The 16760-nt window shown below is 37.6% G+C and overlaps 1 protein-coding gene across 5 annotated transcripts in view; it reads left to right on the top strand.

Moving 5' to 3' along the window:
- The first annotated feature begins 2419 nt into the window (after positions 1-2419).
- Positions 2420-16760, top strand: part of Hr3 (Hormone receptor 3) — an 81194-nt gene continuing 66853 nt past the window's right edge. For all 5 annotated transcript variants that reach the window (XM_070307678.1, XM_070307676.1, XM_070307675.1 and 2 more), the window contains exon 1: positions 2420-5061. In XM_070307678.1, coding sequence (XP_070163779.1) covers positions 4872-5061 — 190 coding nt within the window. In that variant the 5' untranslated portion in view covers positions 2420-4871. The remainder of the gene's footprint in view (positions 5062-16760) is intronic.

Here is a 16760-nt window from a genome sequence, read left to right as displayed (position 1 = left end):
GATAATTATAAAGTCTTCAATAAATTTCCGATAAAAATAGATCAAAGCCAAACGTAACACAATATATATATATATACCGTTTCGGGACATCGTGTGTATGTGGACGGAAATAGAATTTATCCACGCGCGTTAAGAATTCTAATTTAAAACACGCAGAGTTCATCTCCGTACGAGGGAGAAGTGCGTTAGTCCTTCCTTTCTCCTTTACCCCTTTCTCTGTCGTCCTTCGTGCGTCTTCCTAACCACGCCAGTTCTCTATCGCTGTGACGTAACGTCGCAAGGTCTTACGGTATCTCCGGCAAACGGGCCCACATTACGTGAGTGTCCGTACACGCGACCCGCATATACGTAAATATCTGCGTAGAAGATCCGCTAACCGTTGCTTCTCTCTCCTCATGCATCCTTCTTCGAGGAGCACGAGCACAATTCCTTTAATTTATTTATATAATATCGTAAACGGGAAAAAAAAAATTACGCGAATCATCATTTAAAAAATGTTATATCTTCACAAAATTTAATTCTCCAAATATAAATTAATAATTATTATGTACATGTATACATGTACCATACTCTTTGGCAAGTGTTAAATTGAATAAAAAATTTAATATTAGAGATATACATATATGATCTAAATTTGACGGAAAAAAATTAATCTCCGATACATCTATTTATAACTTATTTTTATAATATTTATATAAAAATATAATTTATTGTAATTTTTATTCCGATTTAGAATATATTATAAATATTTTTCGAGATGGAAAATTTTTCAATATAATAAGGATGGAAACAAAGCATTTTTCTTTTTCGCGATACATGATTCTAACGAGATGTACCAATTCTCCTTTGATCAATGGCCGCACCGGTCGCGCGCTGAGTTCATCGGCTGCTGTTATTCGGCGATCGGCGCGCGCGGCTGTCCGACAGGTGAGCGGCACGACGCACACACGCGCATATACACATATATATATGTGAGATACAGTTAGGAGTACCGTTCTGAAAATGCAACGGCTCTCGCGTCGAGCCTCGATGCGAGCCTCCTCGAGGACTCGGAGGAGAGGGATCATTTCGCGCGTGGCTCCCCTCCATTCGCGTCCCGCAGACGATTTTAATGCGAAACGGACACGCTCGAACTGCAGATCCGTTCGAAAAGGGGTGTGCGTGATAACGGTAGTGGGATATGAAGCGACTCGCGAAAACGGAGAGAGAAATGCTGTCGAGATTAAAAGGATCTAGTAATGAAAGATTTTATCATCATTAATCTATTCGCAAATTATAAGCGAGTAATTTGTTTCTATGTACGTATCGATATGTACATAATATGTATATATATATATATATATTTGAAGAAAAATTTATTTTTAAATTATTATAGCAATATATTAAGTTAACAAAATTATTATCTTGTATACGTGAATTAAAAATTATTTAACAAAAATTTCAATCGCATAATTTTTCCAATAGTAAGAATATTTCAAAATTTCGATACTTCTCGACAAATGTGCTGACGTCGTCTCATTTTGTCTCGTTGATTATTTATTGATAGAAATATTAAATAATATGAATCGCTGTCTTCTGGATTTGAATCGTGTCTGTCATCGAAAGAGAAAATATCCGATAAGACTATCCCCCAACGAACTCGGGGCTAGTAACGCGATCGAAGGAAGGGTAGCGAAGTCGTGCGGGAGTCGCACATGCGCAAGGGTGTATCATCTCCGAATCGTGCAAAGGCCGCTTTACGCTAGTTGATTCATTCGTTAATACATCCGGTGTGCAATTCAACCCCGTAACAACGCTACGTCAATATTTGTAATCATTTTCAATATAAATATATTTATTAAAAAAAAACTATCGCCTTAGAAAAAACTATTCAAAAATATACATACCATAATAAGAATTATTAAATGTGTCAATTATGTGATATAAAAAAAGTATAAATATAAATTATATTTTCGCGCATATACGGTTATATCTTGTATAACATTAAGAATGATGAAATATAATGAAATGAAAAATGGGAATCAATTAACAGTATCGATATAAATGATAATTTTTCTTCTCACTCATTCATTCATTCATTCATTCATTCATTCATTCATTCAATCAATTATTTATTATATTATTTAGTTATACATATTGTTCCCCCTATACTATTTTAGCCTTTTATTTATCTGACTTCTTTGTTCTACGTCGTAACTTAAATAGTGACTTTGGCATGAGAAAAATCCTTTCACCTGCGTCATAAATATTGCACGGGAGTCTCTCCCTATAGATAGCGAAATCCCTCGCTATAGGTAGTGTAATCCGGACGGGGTGGTGATGGCGAGGGTTCCGGGGGCGCAACGGGGCTGCTCGGGGGCGAGTCAAGTTCCCGGATGCCATCTGGTGACGGTCGATGTAAGCAGGAGCCACTGGTGCCCCGCAAAGTGCATAACGCCGAAACGAAAGGAAGGCAGGAAGGAAGGAAGGAAGGTAGGAAGGTTTGAGCCCGGGACGAGGACTCGACGAGCTCCTTCCTCGACGACGAACCCGGGAGTACGCAAAGTCATTCATCCTGCGCGCGATTCGCTTGCGATTTCCAACGAAAAACGTAACGTGCCTTGATTCGCGCGACCTGCGAGCCTCCGATTCCATCATCGGTGAAGACGACGGACAATGACGTGAAACCACGAGGCGCTCGTATCAACCCTGAGCTTGTCGTGCTTTTCTGATGCTATCTTCAACAACATTCAAGCGCATCGGCTTGTTTCTCCCGGCATTAAGCCGATGATCGTACAAACACCTAAACATTTGACATACAGGTACGAAGAAGGGCTTCGGAGGACGATAAAAATTGTTGATTAACAACGGAAATAACGCATTTCATTAAACTCCTAATAAGAAATACCGTGGATGATACCGGACAGAATATGCGAGGACGACGAGTGGTTCGCGGTGTGGACATTCTTGGCAGTGTGGTGATCGATGACGAAATTGACGTGACGGCAACTGTCAACGGGGGAGAAACATCGCGACACGGATAATCGCGCTCGAGGAACGATCGCGAAACGGCGATGGTAGCGTTTCGTCGCGAGTGTTAAAGTATCTTATCGCGTGCGAGGCTGCTGGCCGATGACGAGATATCGATCGTAGCCGCCAAATTAATCGTCGAAGGTCGCGAGCACCGCCTCGCTCCTTCATCGTTCGTCCTTCGACCCGATCGGCTATCCGATGTTCTTCAATAAATGATATCCGCAAAGGGCGAGCCAATAACCGACAACCATGATCGGACATGGATCCTCGAAGGATACCTGTCGACCTACCAATCGCGCGAGATCACGAATGCCTTGGTTGAAGCGAAGCCTCTTCATTTCCTCGAATCGGATCCAAGTTATCTCGAGTTAACCGTGATGACATAAATCAAACGATTCTATAATAATAACGAATTTTGTTGAAACATCACATCATCATAAATGACCTGGCGATAAATGCAACTTGTAAATGAAGAAAAAAGTGCAAAGGTGAAACAGTCTTCACGCGTATTCATCTTAAAATATTTCTCTCCTCGAAACTCGCAATAAAAATCAGTCGTTATCCTGCGTGACGTGCTTCGTTGACGCGACTTTATTGAAGCCGCAATCGTTAAAATCGATCGTTACAATTATTGTATCGTTAAAGAAACCTATTTCTACGCGGGAGTATAAAATAAAAAATTATAAAATTGTTACATATAATATATATATATATACATATATGAATAATCGATTGTTCTCGAGGTAAACTATTGTTAAAGTTTCTCGTGTTTCGACGATAGTGTGTTCGCGCTTCTTCGTCTCTCCAGTCGGTCGTACAGATCGAACTCGCGCCGGGTCTAAGAACTTCGACCGTTACGCTCCCTTGCTGTTTCGAGGCTGCGCGTGAAGGAAACGCGTGGTTGAATCGAAGCGACCCTCTCCGAACGAGACCCACTGACCTATCGACTCGGCAGACTGCCACTCGAGGCCGCCCCAACTACCCCTGTTTCATATTCTCCTCCCTGATGTTTGTTATCGCTCCTTCCTTCTTGATCCGAATCTCGATTTCACCTGTTTTTGGTATACAAAAATCACTCGCTTCGTTTACGGGAATGCAAATGACGCTTCCTCCCTTAAATGCCCGAAGTTAAAAATGGTGATTTTTCGAAAATTTCTTCTAATGTACAGTGATACTGAACGATCTTCCGGAAAGCCTCTTTCTTAACCTTTGTCATCGCTTTCACATTCTGTCTTTATATTTTCAAGTTGGCAAAATTGATTAGATCTTGAAGATGAATCGAAACAAATGTTTGGTCATATTTGTCGAAGAATCGATCCAAGACACATATATCGAGAGCGAAACTCTCTCCGACATTGGCGCGTTATGTCGAAATATTGTAAAAGCGTGGCGCACCGATACAAGCCGTTAATGACAATCTAAATAAACACAAGAAGGTATAAGGCCATTATCTCGCCAATATAAATATCAATAAAACACAAGCGACAACGAAAGATTAAGAAGCGCAAAAATAGCACGGAATATCGGGCGCTTCGAAAAGAAAGACGCTTTAGAGAGATCTTTCTTGAAATGTTCAGACGATGATTTCAACGGTTACAAATAGATGTAAATAAATCGACACTAATCTGCAATAAATACGCAAATATCTATATATGACAAGAATATAATGGGATAGAAGCTCAAAGCACTTTGTCCTTGTCGAGCAATATCGAAAGCGACCGACTATTTAGACAGTTGATCCATTTTCATCTTGTCGCTGGCCTTGATGCAACGCAATAACAAGGACGCCGTCGTCAACGATTATCGCGTAGAAATGCTATAATCCGTATTTTTGCTGAAAGCAAATTTCTGCGCGAAAAATGGCTGAAAGCGCTGCGAGTCCGGGCACTGTACACGTAGCTGCAAACAGTCCACAGCAGCAGCAGCAGCAGCAGCAGCAGCAGCAACAGCAGCAAACACAACAACAACAACCGCAACAGCAACAACAAACACAACAACCTCCGGATATAAGCAGTTCGCAATTGACGTCACCACCGATCACAGGAACAGGTATGGGAACAAATAAAGAAAATCGTTTGAAAGTTTCTTTAATCTTGATGTTAGCGTTTCTTTTTTAAATGAAAATTGTAAAAGATATTAGGCTATATTAGGCAATTTTGATTGTCTAAATGATAGCAGAAAAACTAAAAAAAAAAGAAAGCGTGATATCAGAAATATAAATAATAGATAAATATGTTGATCCACATAAAAAGATGAATGTGTAATGGGAAAAACATAATGCACGGTTTAAAATTTGCCAAGGCGAAATAATTGATGAATTATATAGATATATAATTGTTCGATAAGTTTAAAAGACATTTAAAGAATATCTGAAAAATTATAAAGTTTAATATTTTTTAGAATTTTACGTTGTCTTAATTATTTTTGAGATGTCGTAATTTTGCAATGTTAAATTGCATTCGAAAATTATGGATTTGATAAGTATAGTAGATTTAAACTTTCATGAAGAAAGAGGAAGCAAATTTCTCAAAATATTCGCTGCTGAAACATGTATATCGATGAATCGTACTTAACATCTCGGGAGAGGAAACATTTTAGTCTTTCATTATTTACGTTCATCAAAAAAAAAAAAAAGCATCTCGCGTTTCGCGATTTGTATTCTAAAATCGATAACGTACAAGAAACGGCGGTCGGGTCTACGATCTCGCTCGCGTAATCGCGGAATCGCGTTGGCGTAACGCTGGACCATTACCAGCACGCGAATCGCACCGACGAGACAGAGCGGGGGCTCTTACGATGCGCCGGTACTTGCCCGGGTGACGAGGGACGGCGACGGCGACGGCGTCGGCGTCGGCGGCAGCGACAGAGAAAGGAGCGCGCGCGCATCATGCGAGAAAGAGAGAGCTCGAGTCGCTTTAGCGGATCTGTCGGTCGAGTAACGGAACGCCGGCGAGTACCGCTAGCACCGGCTCTGACGCGGTTACCGGACACCGTTACTTCGCCGATGCACGAGTAGCCCCCACGTGCCGCCGCCTTTCCCGTCATCCTCGTCGCGTTCGCTAAGGCTCCCTCGCGACCTGACGAGCACGAATACGCGAAGGAAAGGTGAGACCTGGTGGGAAAATTCAACGTATTTACGCGAGAAGACGCTAAAACGCAATTTTTCTCCTACAATGTGTCGTTTAGTCTTTTATGCTATAACATTTTACGTTCTATGCAAGTTTATGGATAGATAATTATAGAATATAAATGGACGGGAAGAGAGAAAATAGTTTTCTTGTCATAATTGACACAATTGCATTTCTATAATTTTTGTAAACATGAAAATTTGTCCTAACTTTATAAGATACCTTTTACACATACATACACGCGTAAATTAATCACTAAGATATGTGCGTGTAAAAACAAATTGCGATATAATATTGGATAAACGTAACGACGCTTATGTAAAAGAATAAGCCGATAATTGTTCCCGCATCTTTTCACAACAGACGAGAGAAAAAGAATAACGTTGAACGGTTTCTACATAAATTATTGCTGAAATATATGCGAGAGTTCTTGTGAACATTTAAAACTTAAAAATTAAAGATCTTTTTCTCATTTTCTTTCTCTAAAATTCATTCTGACATAAAATAAGCTTATTATATTACTTATTAATATTATTTACAACATAATGTAAAATATGCAATAGTTCTATATTGAGACTGAGCGTAAACTATCGATTTACTTCATATTTTTGACTATTATTAGATTATCCAATGTCTTCCTACATTTTTCATCGGTAATGATTAGCAAAAAATGAATAAATATCATAAATGACATACTATTTTTTTTGTGTGTGTATGTACATATATATATATATATTTTTTTTTCCTCCTTTCAAAATGTTAATATATATATATGTGTATGTGTATACTGTTACAATAGGATCTATTAATGGATCTATTAATTATAGATCCATTTATATAATATTTTGAAGGAAAAATACTTCAGAATACATAGTTGTCTCAAAATTTCTCGCAAACGTTACAATGAAAAACGTAATCACATTTAAAAAGCTGAGTAGATGAAATACGCGCATATGACTATACAAGACTGTCAGATATTTGAAGATGATTAACACCTTCTTGACAATGTTATTTGAGAGTTAAATTTATAGCATTTACCGCTACATTTTATATCTAAAGATTGCCTAGTCGCTTATCTATACAGGATATTTATAAATAATGATCAGTAACATAGGGTTGATATTAAAATACAATAGCTAACACACATACACGCGAGAGATATTATAACATTGCATAAATAATAGGCAATATGCAATTTTTCCGTGACGTATTGGAAATACGTCAATAGATAATACATTGATTTTATATGACGTAGCAATATGTCAATGATCGGTAAACATATAGATTTTACGTGACAAGAGATAGTTCTATCAATGTCATTTAACGGTAGCTGAACCTTCTCTTTCTCTATGTTACATTAGGATCCAGAAGGAGACAGAGAGATAGCCAATTAAAAAATATAATTAATATTAACTTATGCCGGAGGGAGTACAATAATAACATATCAATGATCAGGAAGGAACACTTTAACGGTGTATAATTATTATCCATCTGACACAATTATGCGAGAATTGATCAACGTGTAAAGAAAATTACCGTTCGCCTAATCATTAATCAGAAAGCATCAAACGCAGGCAAGTCTGCCGTTCGATTAAAATAAGTGTCATTAATCGAGATCTGCGATCAGCAAAAATCACGTCACGATCGCTTTTAAGGTGACAATGAAAGCTTGTCTGCGCGACATTCGCCCAAGACACGTCGAGTTTGAAAGACGCTGCACCGGTAGAGGCGCGAATACCGGTTATTCGGTATAAGTAATTTTTCTCGACAACGGTTACACGACAATCGCGACAAGGTTCGCGCAACCACACACACTGTCGCGCGTTAAAAGCGCCGTGTCGATCGTGTCGCACGCGCGCGCGCGAACGCCGCGTAAAATTACGCGTAACGGAAAAGATGAGCCGCGAGAAAACGTGATCGCGTGCCCGCGGGTCTAGGGGTTAGGAGGTCAGGCTCCTTGTCGTTTTACCGTTCGTGTCCGGGAGAATTCCCCGGTGCATTCCCCGACGGTATCGCTATTATCGTTATTATTATTGTTAGCCTCGACTACGTTGAATCAACCGGCTCCGTTAACGTAACTGATCGCGGGAATGATGCGATTTAAACTCGGAAGGTAGTAGCAAAGCACGACAAGTTGTTGTCATTATTGCGAGTTCCAACTACCGTCGATATTATTATTATTCTTAGGAAAATAATCATCATTCTTCATTATTCTCGATCGTAAATTTTGCGCGCACGTACTTATTTCGAAATAATTCGAATTTTGCTTTTAATAAAAAAATGTATACGAATAATATAAATTATGAAAATTTCATTATGAGTTACTCTAGTAAAAAAAGAATGCATTTACCATAAAAATTGTCCGAATTTAAGCACGTAAAACGTGTTTCTTCTTCTATTTTTTAACAAAAAAAAAAAAAAAAAAAAAAGATACATATAATTAGTTCCAAAAATTTTTTTAATTTGAATTGACACACGCAAAAATGTGTGTGCCATTTTAGATAATCAAAGTACAAATTTCAATTTTAATTTTCTCGGAAATCAGTCTCAATCTGATATTTAAATTATCACGCATAATAAATTGAGAGAGAGAGAGAGAGAGAGAGAGAGAGAGAAAATTTTACTTCCCTATAATATCAAAAATTTATTTTAAGTAAAGACACAGTCATGTATATCAATTTAATCAGTCTGTCGCGATAGATTTGCGCCAGTATATAACGAGCTTATCCGAAGCTTTATGTAGCAATAGTATGTTCGACAGTGAAGCCCCGCATTGCGCAAATCGCACGCGACCATGACGTGGTCTTGGCCTCTTCATTTACGTAAAATTAGTATCAATAATTTTTTTTCTTTTTTAGACATTATTTTTTTAGACACATTTATTTGTGAAAGGTGCATTTTTTTTTACTGTATCACAATATAATCTCGCATTCTCATTTGTTCTTTATTATTAATTTATTCTAAATTTGCAGCTAACATAATTTTCCAAAAAAAGAAAATTCATAAAAAATGTAAATTTTTCTATTCTTCCAATACAGAAAAAAATAATACTTCCCATATAATTAACGATGAATGTTACTTGTTTTCAAATGTTGAGATATATACGGAAAATAATACAATTTAAATTTCAGATTCAAAATAATGGGGAAATGTCAGAAATTTTAATTCCGTTTAACAACGTATTTCCTTTTCTCTTAATTTTACATTACTTGGACCATGATATGTATGTAGAAGAAACTCATTTCTTTTAATTAATACTTACTCGAACATTTGCTGCTTTGTTAAGCTCTAGGATTTTTAATTCGTAAATCTCATCGTCTCCTGGTATCGAATATTCTGATACATATCGAAAAAAAAAAAAAAACGAGGAATACGAAAACTCACCTCCATTCAAATTACTAGCGCCGTGGCCCTTTCAATCTTCTCGCGGATGTCTCGAAGTCACAGATAGCGCACGCACCGTGCCCCGCCGCTTCTACTCGTCCTTTTATTCCTCCAGCGTTCGACGCCTATCCCCACTCACGTGTACACTCACGTGTTACGTGGCGCACGCGACGACAGTAGGCCAACGGTTCAATGACCGGCAGCCTTGCAAGGCCGGTCGCCTCGGCTTTGCTCGGCTCGGCCCGATTCGATTCGACTTGATCGGCAGCGCCCAGACGGACTTATAGCGTACTTGATAACACGATAATATCGACCGTCGCGAACTTACCGACAACTCTCCTTCTTATCGATACGACGACGAAGATCTTGCGGGCGCCGGACAGTCGCTGGAAATCGCCCGGAGAGAAAACACGTAAGACAAGAGGAATAACGATGAGGAATCGATTATCGTATATGATTATATTTAATCTCCGAGTTTCCACAACAGTTTTTTTTTCAATATAGACTAAAAGGTATCATTTATAGGCATAAAATTAAAACGAAAATAAATTGCGAAAAAATCTCGATTAATATTCCCGTGTTCTTTTAAAAATGCGAATTTCCATGAAACGCTATAAGTAAAACAAGGCAGAAATTCTCGAGAGATAAATTATTTCGCGTTATGTGTACCCTCAGTCAACCGTTAAGACGACGAGGAGGGGGGGGGGGGGGAGGGAAGAGGAAAGAGGGTTACCTTTTATTTGCGCCGACGAACATGGAGATCTTGACGGAGAGAAACGTGTAAGTGCTCGAACGGGCACGTTCTCGCTCACCGATTCGCACGGCGAATCGCCGCGAGTGCGTCGAATCAGAACGACGCACCGTCCGCTTGCGAGACGAAACTTCCGATTGCGACAGCTCCTCGCCGACAATGATATCGCTTCCCGCGTACGCGGGAGATGAGGCGTGATGTGGCGAGATTTTCCGTTTTGAAAAGTCGTACGGCGTTTGAAAGCGCACTCGATTAATCGATTTTGTCGGATTAATGGTAAATATGTTTGGAATGAAAGAAAAACCATGCATATTTTACCTGATAACTGGAATTTTGCAATTTTATAAATTTTCACGCATTTTAGACGAGAGACTTTCCGCTATTTTAAATAAAAAACGTTTCATCTGTCAACCGCGTTTGGATTTATTCGAGTACGCGCCGAGTGCCGAGTGTGGCCGAGTATTGTTCGGCAACTTCACACGTGTGTTGTTCGGGTGTATTCGGAAATCATCGGCTCCGCCTACCGGCGATTTCGTCAGTTTCGAACGGTTCGGGCATGGCGTGCGTCTTTAGCTGTACGTACGCGAGCGTTATTCGGTAAACTTTCAGTGAATATTATTCGTTGTTGTTCGATCGAACGTTACAATTCATCCTCCCATTCGAATGTCGCTCCGACATCCTACGCAGTCAATCTAACACATGTAACTGGTAATTCGCTTCTGTACGTAAACTCGACATTACTTTAAACTGTTTAGAAATTTCATAACCTTTATAAAATCTTGTCTGACTCAAGAGTGATATGAGAGGAAGCTAGAAATATTATGCGTTCCATCAAAATCTTTAAATAATTATTATACATATAATTGATATATAAATTGATATATAAATGAAAAAAAAAAATATATATATATATATATACCATATATATATTTTAAACTTCATATGTATATTACAGTCTTACACAATTATTTATATACATGATTTTTTATTAATTATCTCTCTTTTCTCTTAAAATTTTAAGCAAAATTAATTTCCATCGGAAAATAATTTCTGTAATTAAGCAATATAAACTTAGTTTTTTTATTCCACATTAACATATGTTTTTCTTCTATTTCAGGTAAGACCATTACTTTTATTGGTGTGTGTATAAACGAGCCACGTATCTGGCGACCAGTGAGAACGGACATTGCAGTGAGTGTACATTCATATATTAAAAAAATAATATAATAAAACTCTCGATAAAGCATTTTAAATTTTCTTATTATTTTATATTATTTTATAATTAATTCGTATGATAAATTACACGGACGAATTCAAGAATTTATAAGATTGATTTAATCCGAAAAATTCGTATTAAAAATTCAAATTATCGATAAACAAGCGCACATAGGAAAGGGTTAAGCAATATATTACGGTAGAAGGGATACATGCTAAAATATAACGTATACGCACAAATACACAGACGGTAAATCGAAGCACACCCGTCGGCTTAGCCGATGGCTAATTGAAAATAGATCGGAGAATGATAAAATGCAATCGTGTCAATGAGCTATCGAGTATTTGCGCAATAATTGTAGATAGATTTATACTAGATGGGATCGTATTGTGTGTGAAAACGAATGAGTCGCGGATCGCGACGAGGTAAAATGTACCTTGGCAGAAATATCGGTTAATCGGCTGCTCGAATCGCGCGATCTCGAAGTATCAACTCGACATTGACTGGTCTAGTCACTTTCTATACGCTTGTTACGCGTACGATTATTTCTGAAGTATTATGACACGACCCGAAAAAGAAACTCGTTCTAAAAGAAACATTACGTGTTTTTTTTGTGTGTGTGTTTTTTTTTTTACGTGAGTTTATTCTATATATTGAAATAAATCTTATTTTAATTGATATTTTGTTATCTCCTTTTTTAACAAGAAGTTTCTGCGAATCATTCTAAAGCGATTTGAAACTCTTGCTTATCTTCTTCATCGTATTTTTATATTATATTTTTTAAATATTATAATATATAATATAATAAATTAATATTATTATCTGTAATATTATTATTTTACATATTAAAAATTATGTATTATACACCATACCTCAAAGAAAAATGTAATTATCGCAGATGGCTTAAAAATATTAATCAGCGAATGCTTCATAAGTGAAGAATTAATTATAGGGGTATAAGGAAAAAAATTATATTTAAATTCTTACATCGTATCTCTCTCTTTGATTATCTTGTACGACAATGCACGCTCCATTTTTTTTTCTTTTTCTTTCTTTACGCGAGTTACGTAATCTGCGAGAGAGCGAGAGGGGCCTGACTGACAAAAATGGACCCGGGAGCGGGTTATGATCGGGGCCCGACCCGGGCCCGGAAATAATTTTGGAGCCGCGGGCGGGGAAAGCTCGACTAGCTTGACAGACGTTTCTCTACGTTCGCGCGCTTTCGCGCCTTCTTCGAAAGCCGGATTTGCGCTATCGAGATAGCCACCAGCTAAGCCCCGGGTGTACATCGATAGCGTAACGAAGGGCGATTGAAATGTCGCGCGACCGCATATTTATTGCTGTGCTTGCATAGTAAACTACCGTTTATTAGAAAATCGCGTTTATCACGAAACTAATTCATGTCGGATAAACTGCATTGCCGGAAGCGCGCAGCTGATCTACGAATGCAACGTATGTATTAAAATATGCTTTGCTTTTTTTATTGGCATAAATTTGCTAAATAATCTGTATCGTGTGACGTGGAGTTTTTCATAGATTTATAGATTCTATATATGATTATATGCCGTATAAAAATGGTTAGGAATTATCGACTTTTGATTTCATATTTTCTTGATATTATATATTGCATAAGAAAATTCCATATATAATATTTTTCGTATTGTAATTTTTTCTTTTCGAGACACGTAGAACGAATAATATTTAAATTTTATAAAAATCTCCCATCATTGAGAGATATTAGAGGAATTCTCTTAATTCAACTGATGGTGTGCTCTATAAGACATATTAATTCTTAATTGTAAAGATTTTTTTATTGCATAATCTTTTCAAGGATCTTTAAGTCTACTCGAATCTTTTTTTAATGTGTCTCAAGCGCCAAATACAAAGGGAGATCGACGAGATAAAGTTTCATACGCGTGTATCGCGAATACGTCGTCGACATTTCAACAACTGAGAGCGACTCGAAACGAATGAGAAGGAGAGAGAGAGAAAGACCTAGATTTCATTTTCGTTGATGAGCTTGGCATCGATCCAGCTCGTCTAAATATATATCCCCCTTTTCTCCATCTTTCTCTCACCTTCTCCTTCTCATTTTCGTCGAAAACGGATCCTTCTCGATTCGCGAAAGAAGGTTGAAAACATTGCCAAGGAGTATCCTAATATGAATCAAAATCCTGTTGAAATAAATATTAGGATACACTGAATCCATTTTATAACAGCGCGATTTTGATAAAAGAAAAAGGAAAATAACAAAATTATACAAGCGTTAAATGATTTTGGTTTAAATTACTACTAATACAAATAAGACTTAATCGTGATCGCTGTCAAGTTTCCACAAAAGTTTCATCAACTTTCTCGAAAGTAATTTCAGCGTAGGAATTTCTGACCAACGAACGTCCGGTTTTGAAAAACAGAAAGAATAGAAAATTACCGATGCACCGTGACCCATCGTCTGCCGATTTCACCGGATACAGCGAATGCAAAAAAATGTATAAAAAGAAAGACGAAGGTTTCGATATTCCGAATTCACTTTGCGGCGAGAGAGACGGGCGGATCCGGATTTTGTCGGTTCGTGCAACGATATTCGTAGGGACCGACCGCTTGTCAAACGCCTCGTTGTCGTAACGTAATTTACGACGGAGTCAGCGTTTGGAAATTTCACCTTACTACTTGCGCGCACGTTTAACACGCTGCGGGTCCCGCCAAAAGAGCGCAATGAACCCGAATGAGAAAGCAGCTCCCCCGTTAAGCCGTGCGCGCCGATTTTGGCTGTAACATGTTCGCCAGTTCGCTACAAAGCTGACTTGTCGAAGAAAATGCGGCTCGGAGACTTTCGACCTTGGGATACTCGTGCGCGAGTTCGATATGACGGCTTTTTCAACGAGCATGGTTACTGCGCTCCAATAATTCGCGAGTAGACGCGGAAAATATCTCGTGTAAATGCCGGTTCGCGCGAAACGAGTTCGTGTGTTTTCTACAACTGAACTTTATATGCGCCGTTCTGCCTCTGGCTCTATAGGTTTAATGGCAGCAAAAGCTCGATTGAGTAATTTCGGAAACAACGTATAGAAAAATGAAAATTTTATTTTCCTCAATTTAATGTGCGTGTGTGTTAAATATTTAATTGAGACTATTATTTCTCACAACACACTCTACTTTTTAATGTAAATTAAATTTCAATTTATTAATTACAATGTAAAACAAATCTATTTTTATTCTCTTAATATCCATGAAATATAACATTTATTTTCACTCAATCTTTTAAAAATATCGTTTCTCTTATTTTTCATTTAGTTTTTGTATTTATTGCCAATCTGCTAAAACATTTAATAGGTTTTCATTATAATTTTTTAAAAACCTGTCTCAAAATCTAAATAAATTTATTATACATGTCATACGCGTACAAACGTGGCTAACACACAAATGACAATATTTAGAAACGCTATAGCTCGGTTCCAACCGTACGCTGGAAAGTTTCCTTCGGCTCTATTTCAGCAGTGTCGCGTCGCAAATTCGCAGTACTTTCACGGCGCGATTACGCCATCGCGGCGATTCCGCGGCAAGGTTTTCGGCGGCGATTTACAACGACGGGAATAACAATGGCGTGGTAAAAAGTTAACACGCAACAGCCGCGATTCTAACGGTACATCCCTGTATACTTTCAACGTGATCTACCAACCTACTATGCCTAATAACCTATCTGCCTACCTATTTACCTACCTACATACCTATACACATCCTTCGCTCTTTGTGGTGCCTATGCCCGCATCGATCGCACTTACATGTATAACGCGTACGTGACTATCGATCGCGTCGCCCCGACTTGCCTCGCCTCGCCTTCTTCCGTCTCGCGTAGGAAAAAGGCGAAACGAGAAAAGCCCTCGGCCATCACCCCCGCCCTTCTCCATGTCGATCGCGATGAGGAACGCGAGATCCCGCCACCCCCATGTCACGTTGCGCCTCGATCGCATTATGTTTACATCGGTGTCGCAACAACACCGGGGTTTGCTACCCTAAGCAGAACGTAAGCTACGTCGTAATATCTAGGCTGCTTACTCTATGGAGAATATATATTATTATTAATACGAAGTCGAGAGCTTTAAGTAAATCAATTTTCTGACTTTAAATCGAGACATGTCTTGGATAATCGAACAGTATGTTTTTGGCAACGTCAATTGAGATCATGTAGACAATGAAACGAAAAGGATAATTCTTATTTTAATTTTTAAGTAAAAAAATATTTCTCGGTGACGGTTGATTATGCCTCTTTTTAGGAATTTAATAAAGTTAATAAAAGCCTTACTATATGTATATCATTCTAATTTAACCAGCCTATTCAAATGAAAGAGCAAGTGATCGAAGAAAGTATGACACATTCTTAGGAAAATTTACTTTGTCTTCGTAAAATAATTGATTATTATTTTTTTACGTTATATCTCTATTGTACACAATATAACTTTCAACATGAATTAAACTGACGAATGAAACTTTTAAAAGCGCCGATAACTTTATTATTATTATGTGATAGATTCTTTTTTTATCTATTTTTTCTTTTAATAACAAATTTTGCAGCAACGATCATTTATAATAATCAAAATCAAATTTTTTATAATAACAAATAATATTAATTTTTAATAAGTATATGAATAAGTATATTAATGACAGTAATAATAATTAGCACTCTCTCTCTCTCTCTCTCTCTCTCCCTCTCTGCTTTTTGAATCATTTAAGTTAACATTTTAGGAATTAATACGTGTCTTTCTTTTTCTCTTTCTCTCTCTCTTTCTTTCACACACACACATATATATATATATATATATATATATATATATATATATATATATATATATATATATTGAAAGGAAACAATTTATAATAACGGAATTTCGTGTTGATAGGCGAAATACTGATGAAACTCCCAATTCTGACTCCGAAACCGCAATGTCCTCGACCGTTCAAGTCATCGCTCTTTTATGTCCGGTTTTAAGCCACATGGGTCATTGACAGCGCGTAAATAACTGTAATTTGTCGTTTCCATGACACAGACGAGATAACCGGTAGAGAATTACGTCACGATCTTCTATCAAACCCGCACGATTCCACGCCCTTATGTCGGTGAAACGGTGAAAATTCGCAATAACAGTAGTATCGCCCCGTTTTTATAATAGTATATGATTGTACTATAATGTGTGCGTTTTTTTATATCGTGTTATATTATTCTTTATTAACGCATTTGTTTGCATTTGTATTTTTGGGATATTTAATGAAG

This window comes from Polyergus mexicanus, unplaced genomic scaffold, assembly GCF_030449975.1.
Source record: "Polyergus mexicanus isolate NDT 795.1 unplaced genomic scaffold, iyPolMexi1.0 SCAF_15, whole genome shotgun sequence".
Lineage (NCBI taxonomy): Eukaryota > Metazoa > Arthropoda > Insecta > Hymenoptera > Formicidae > Polyergus > Polyergus mexicanus.
Note: the sequence above shows the minus strand (reverse complement) of the source record. Positions and strands in the feature narration are given on the sequence as shown.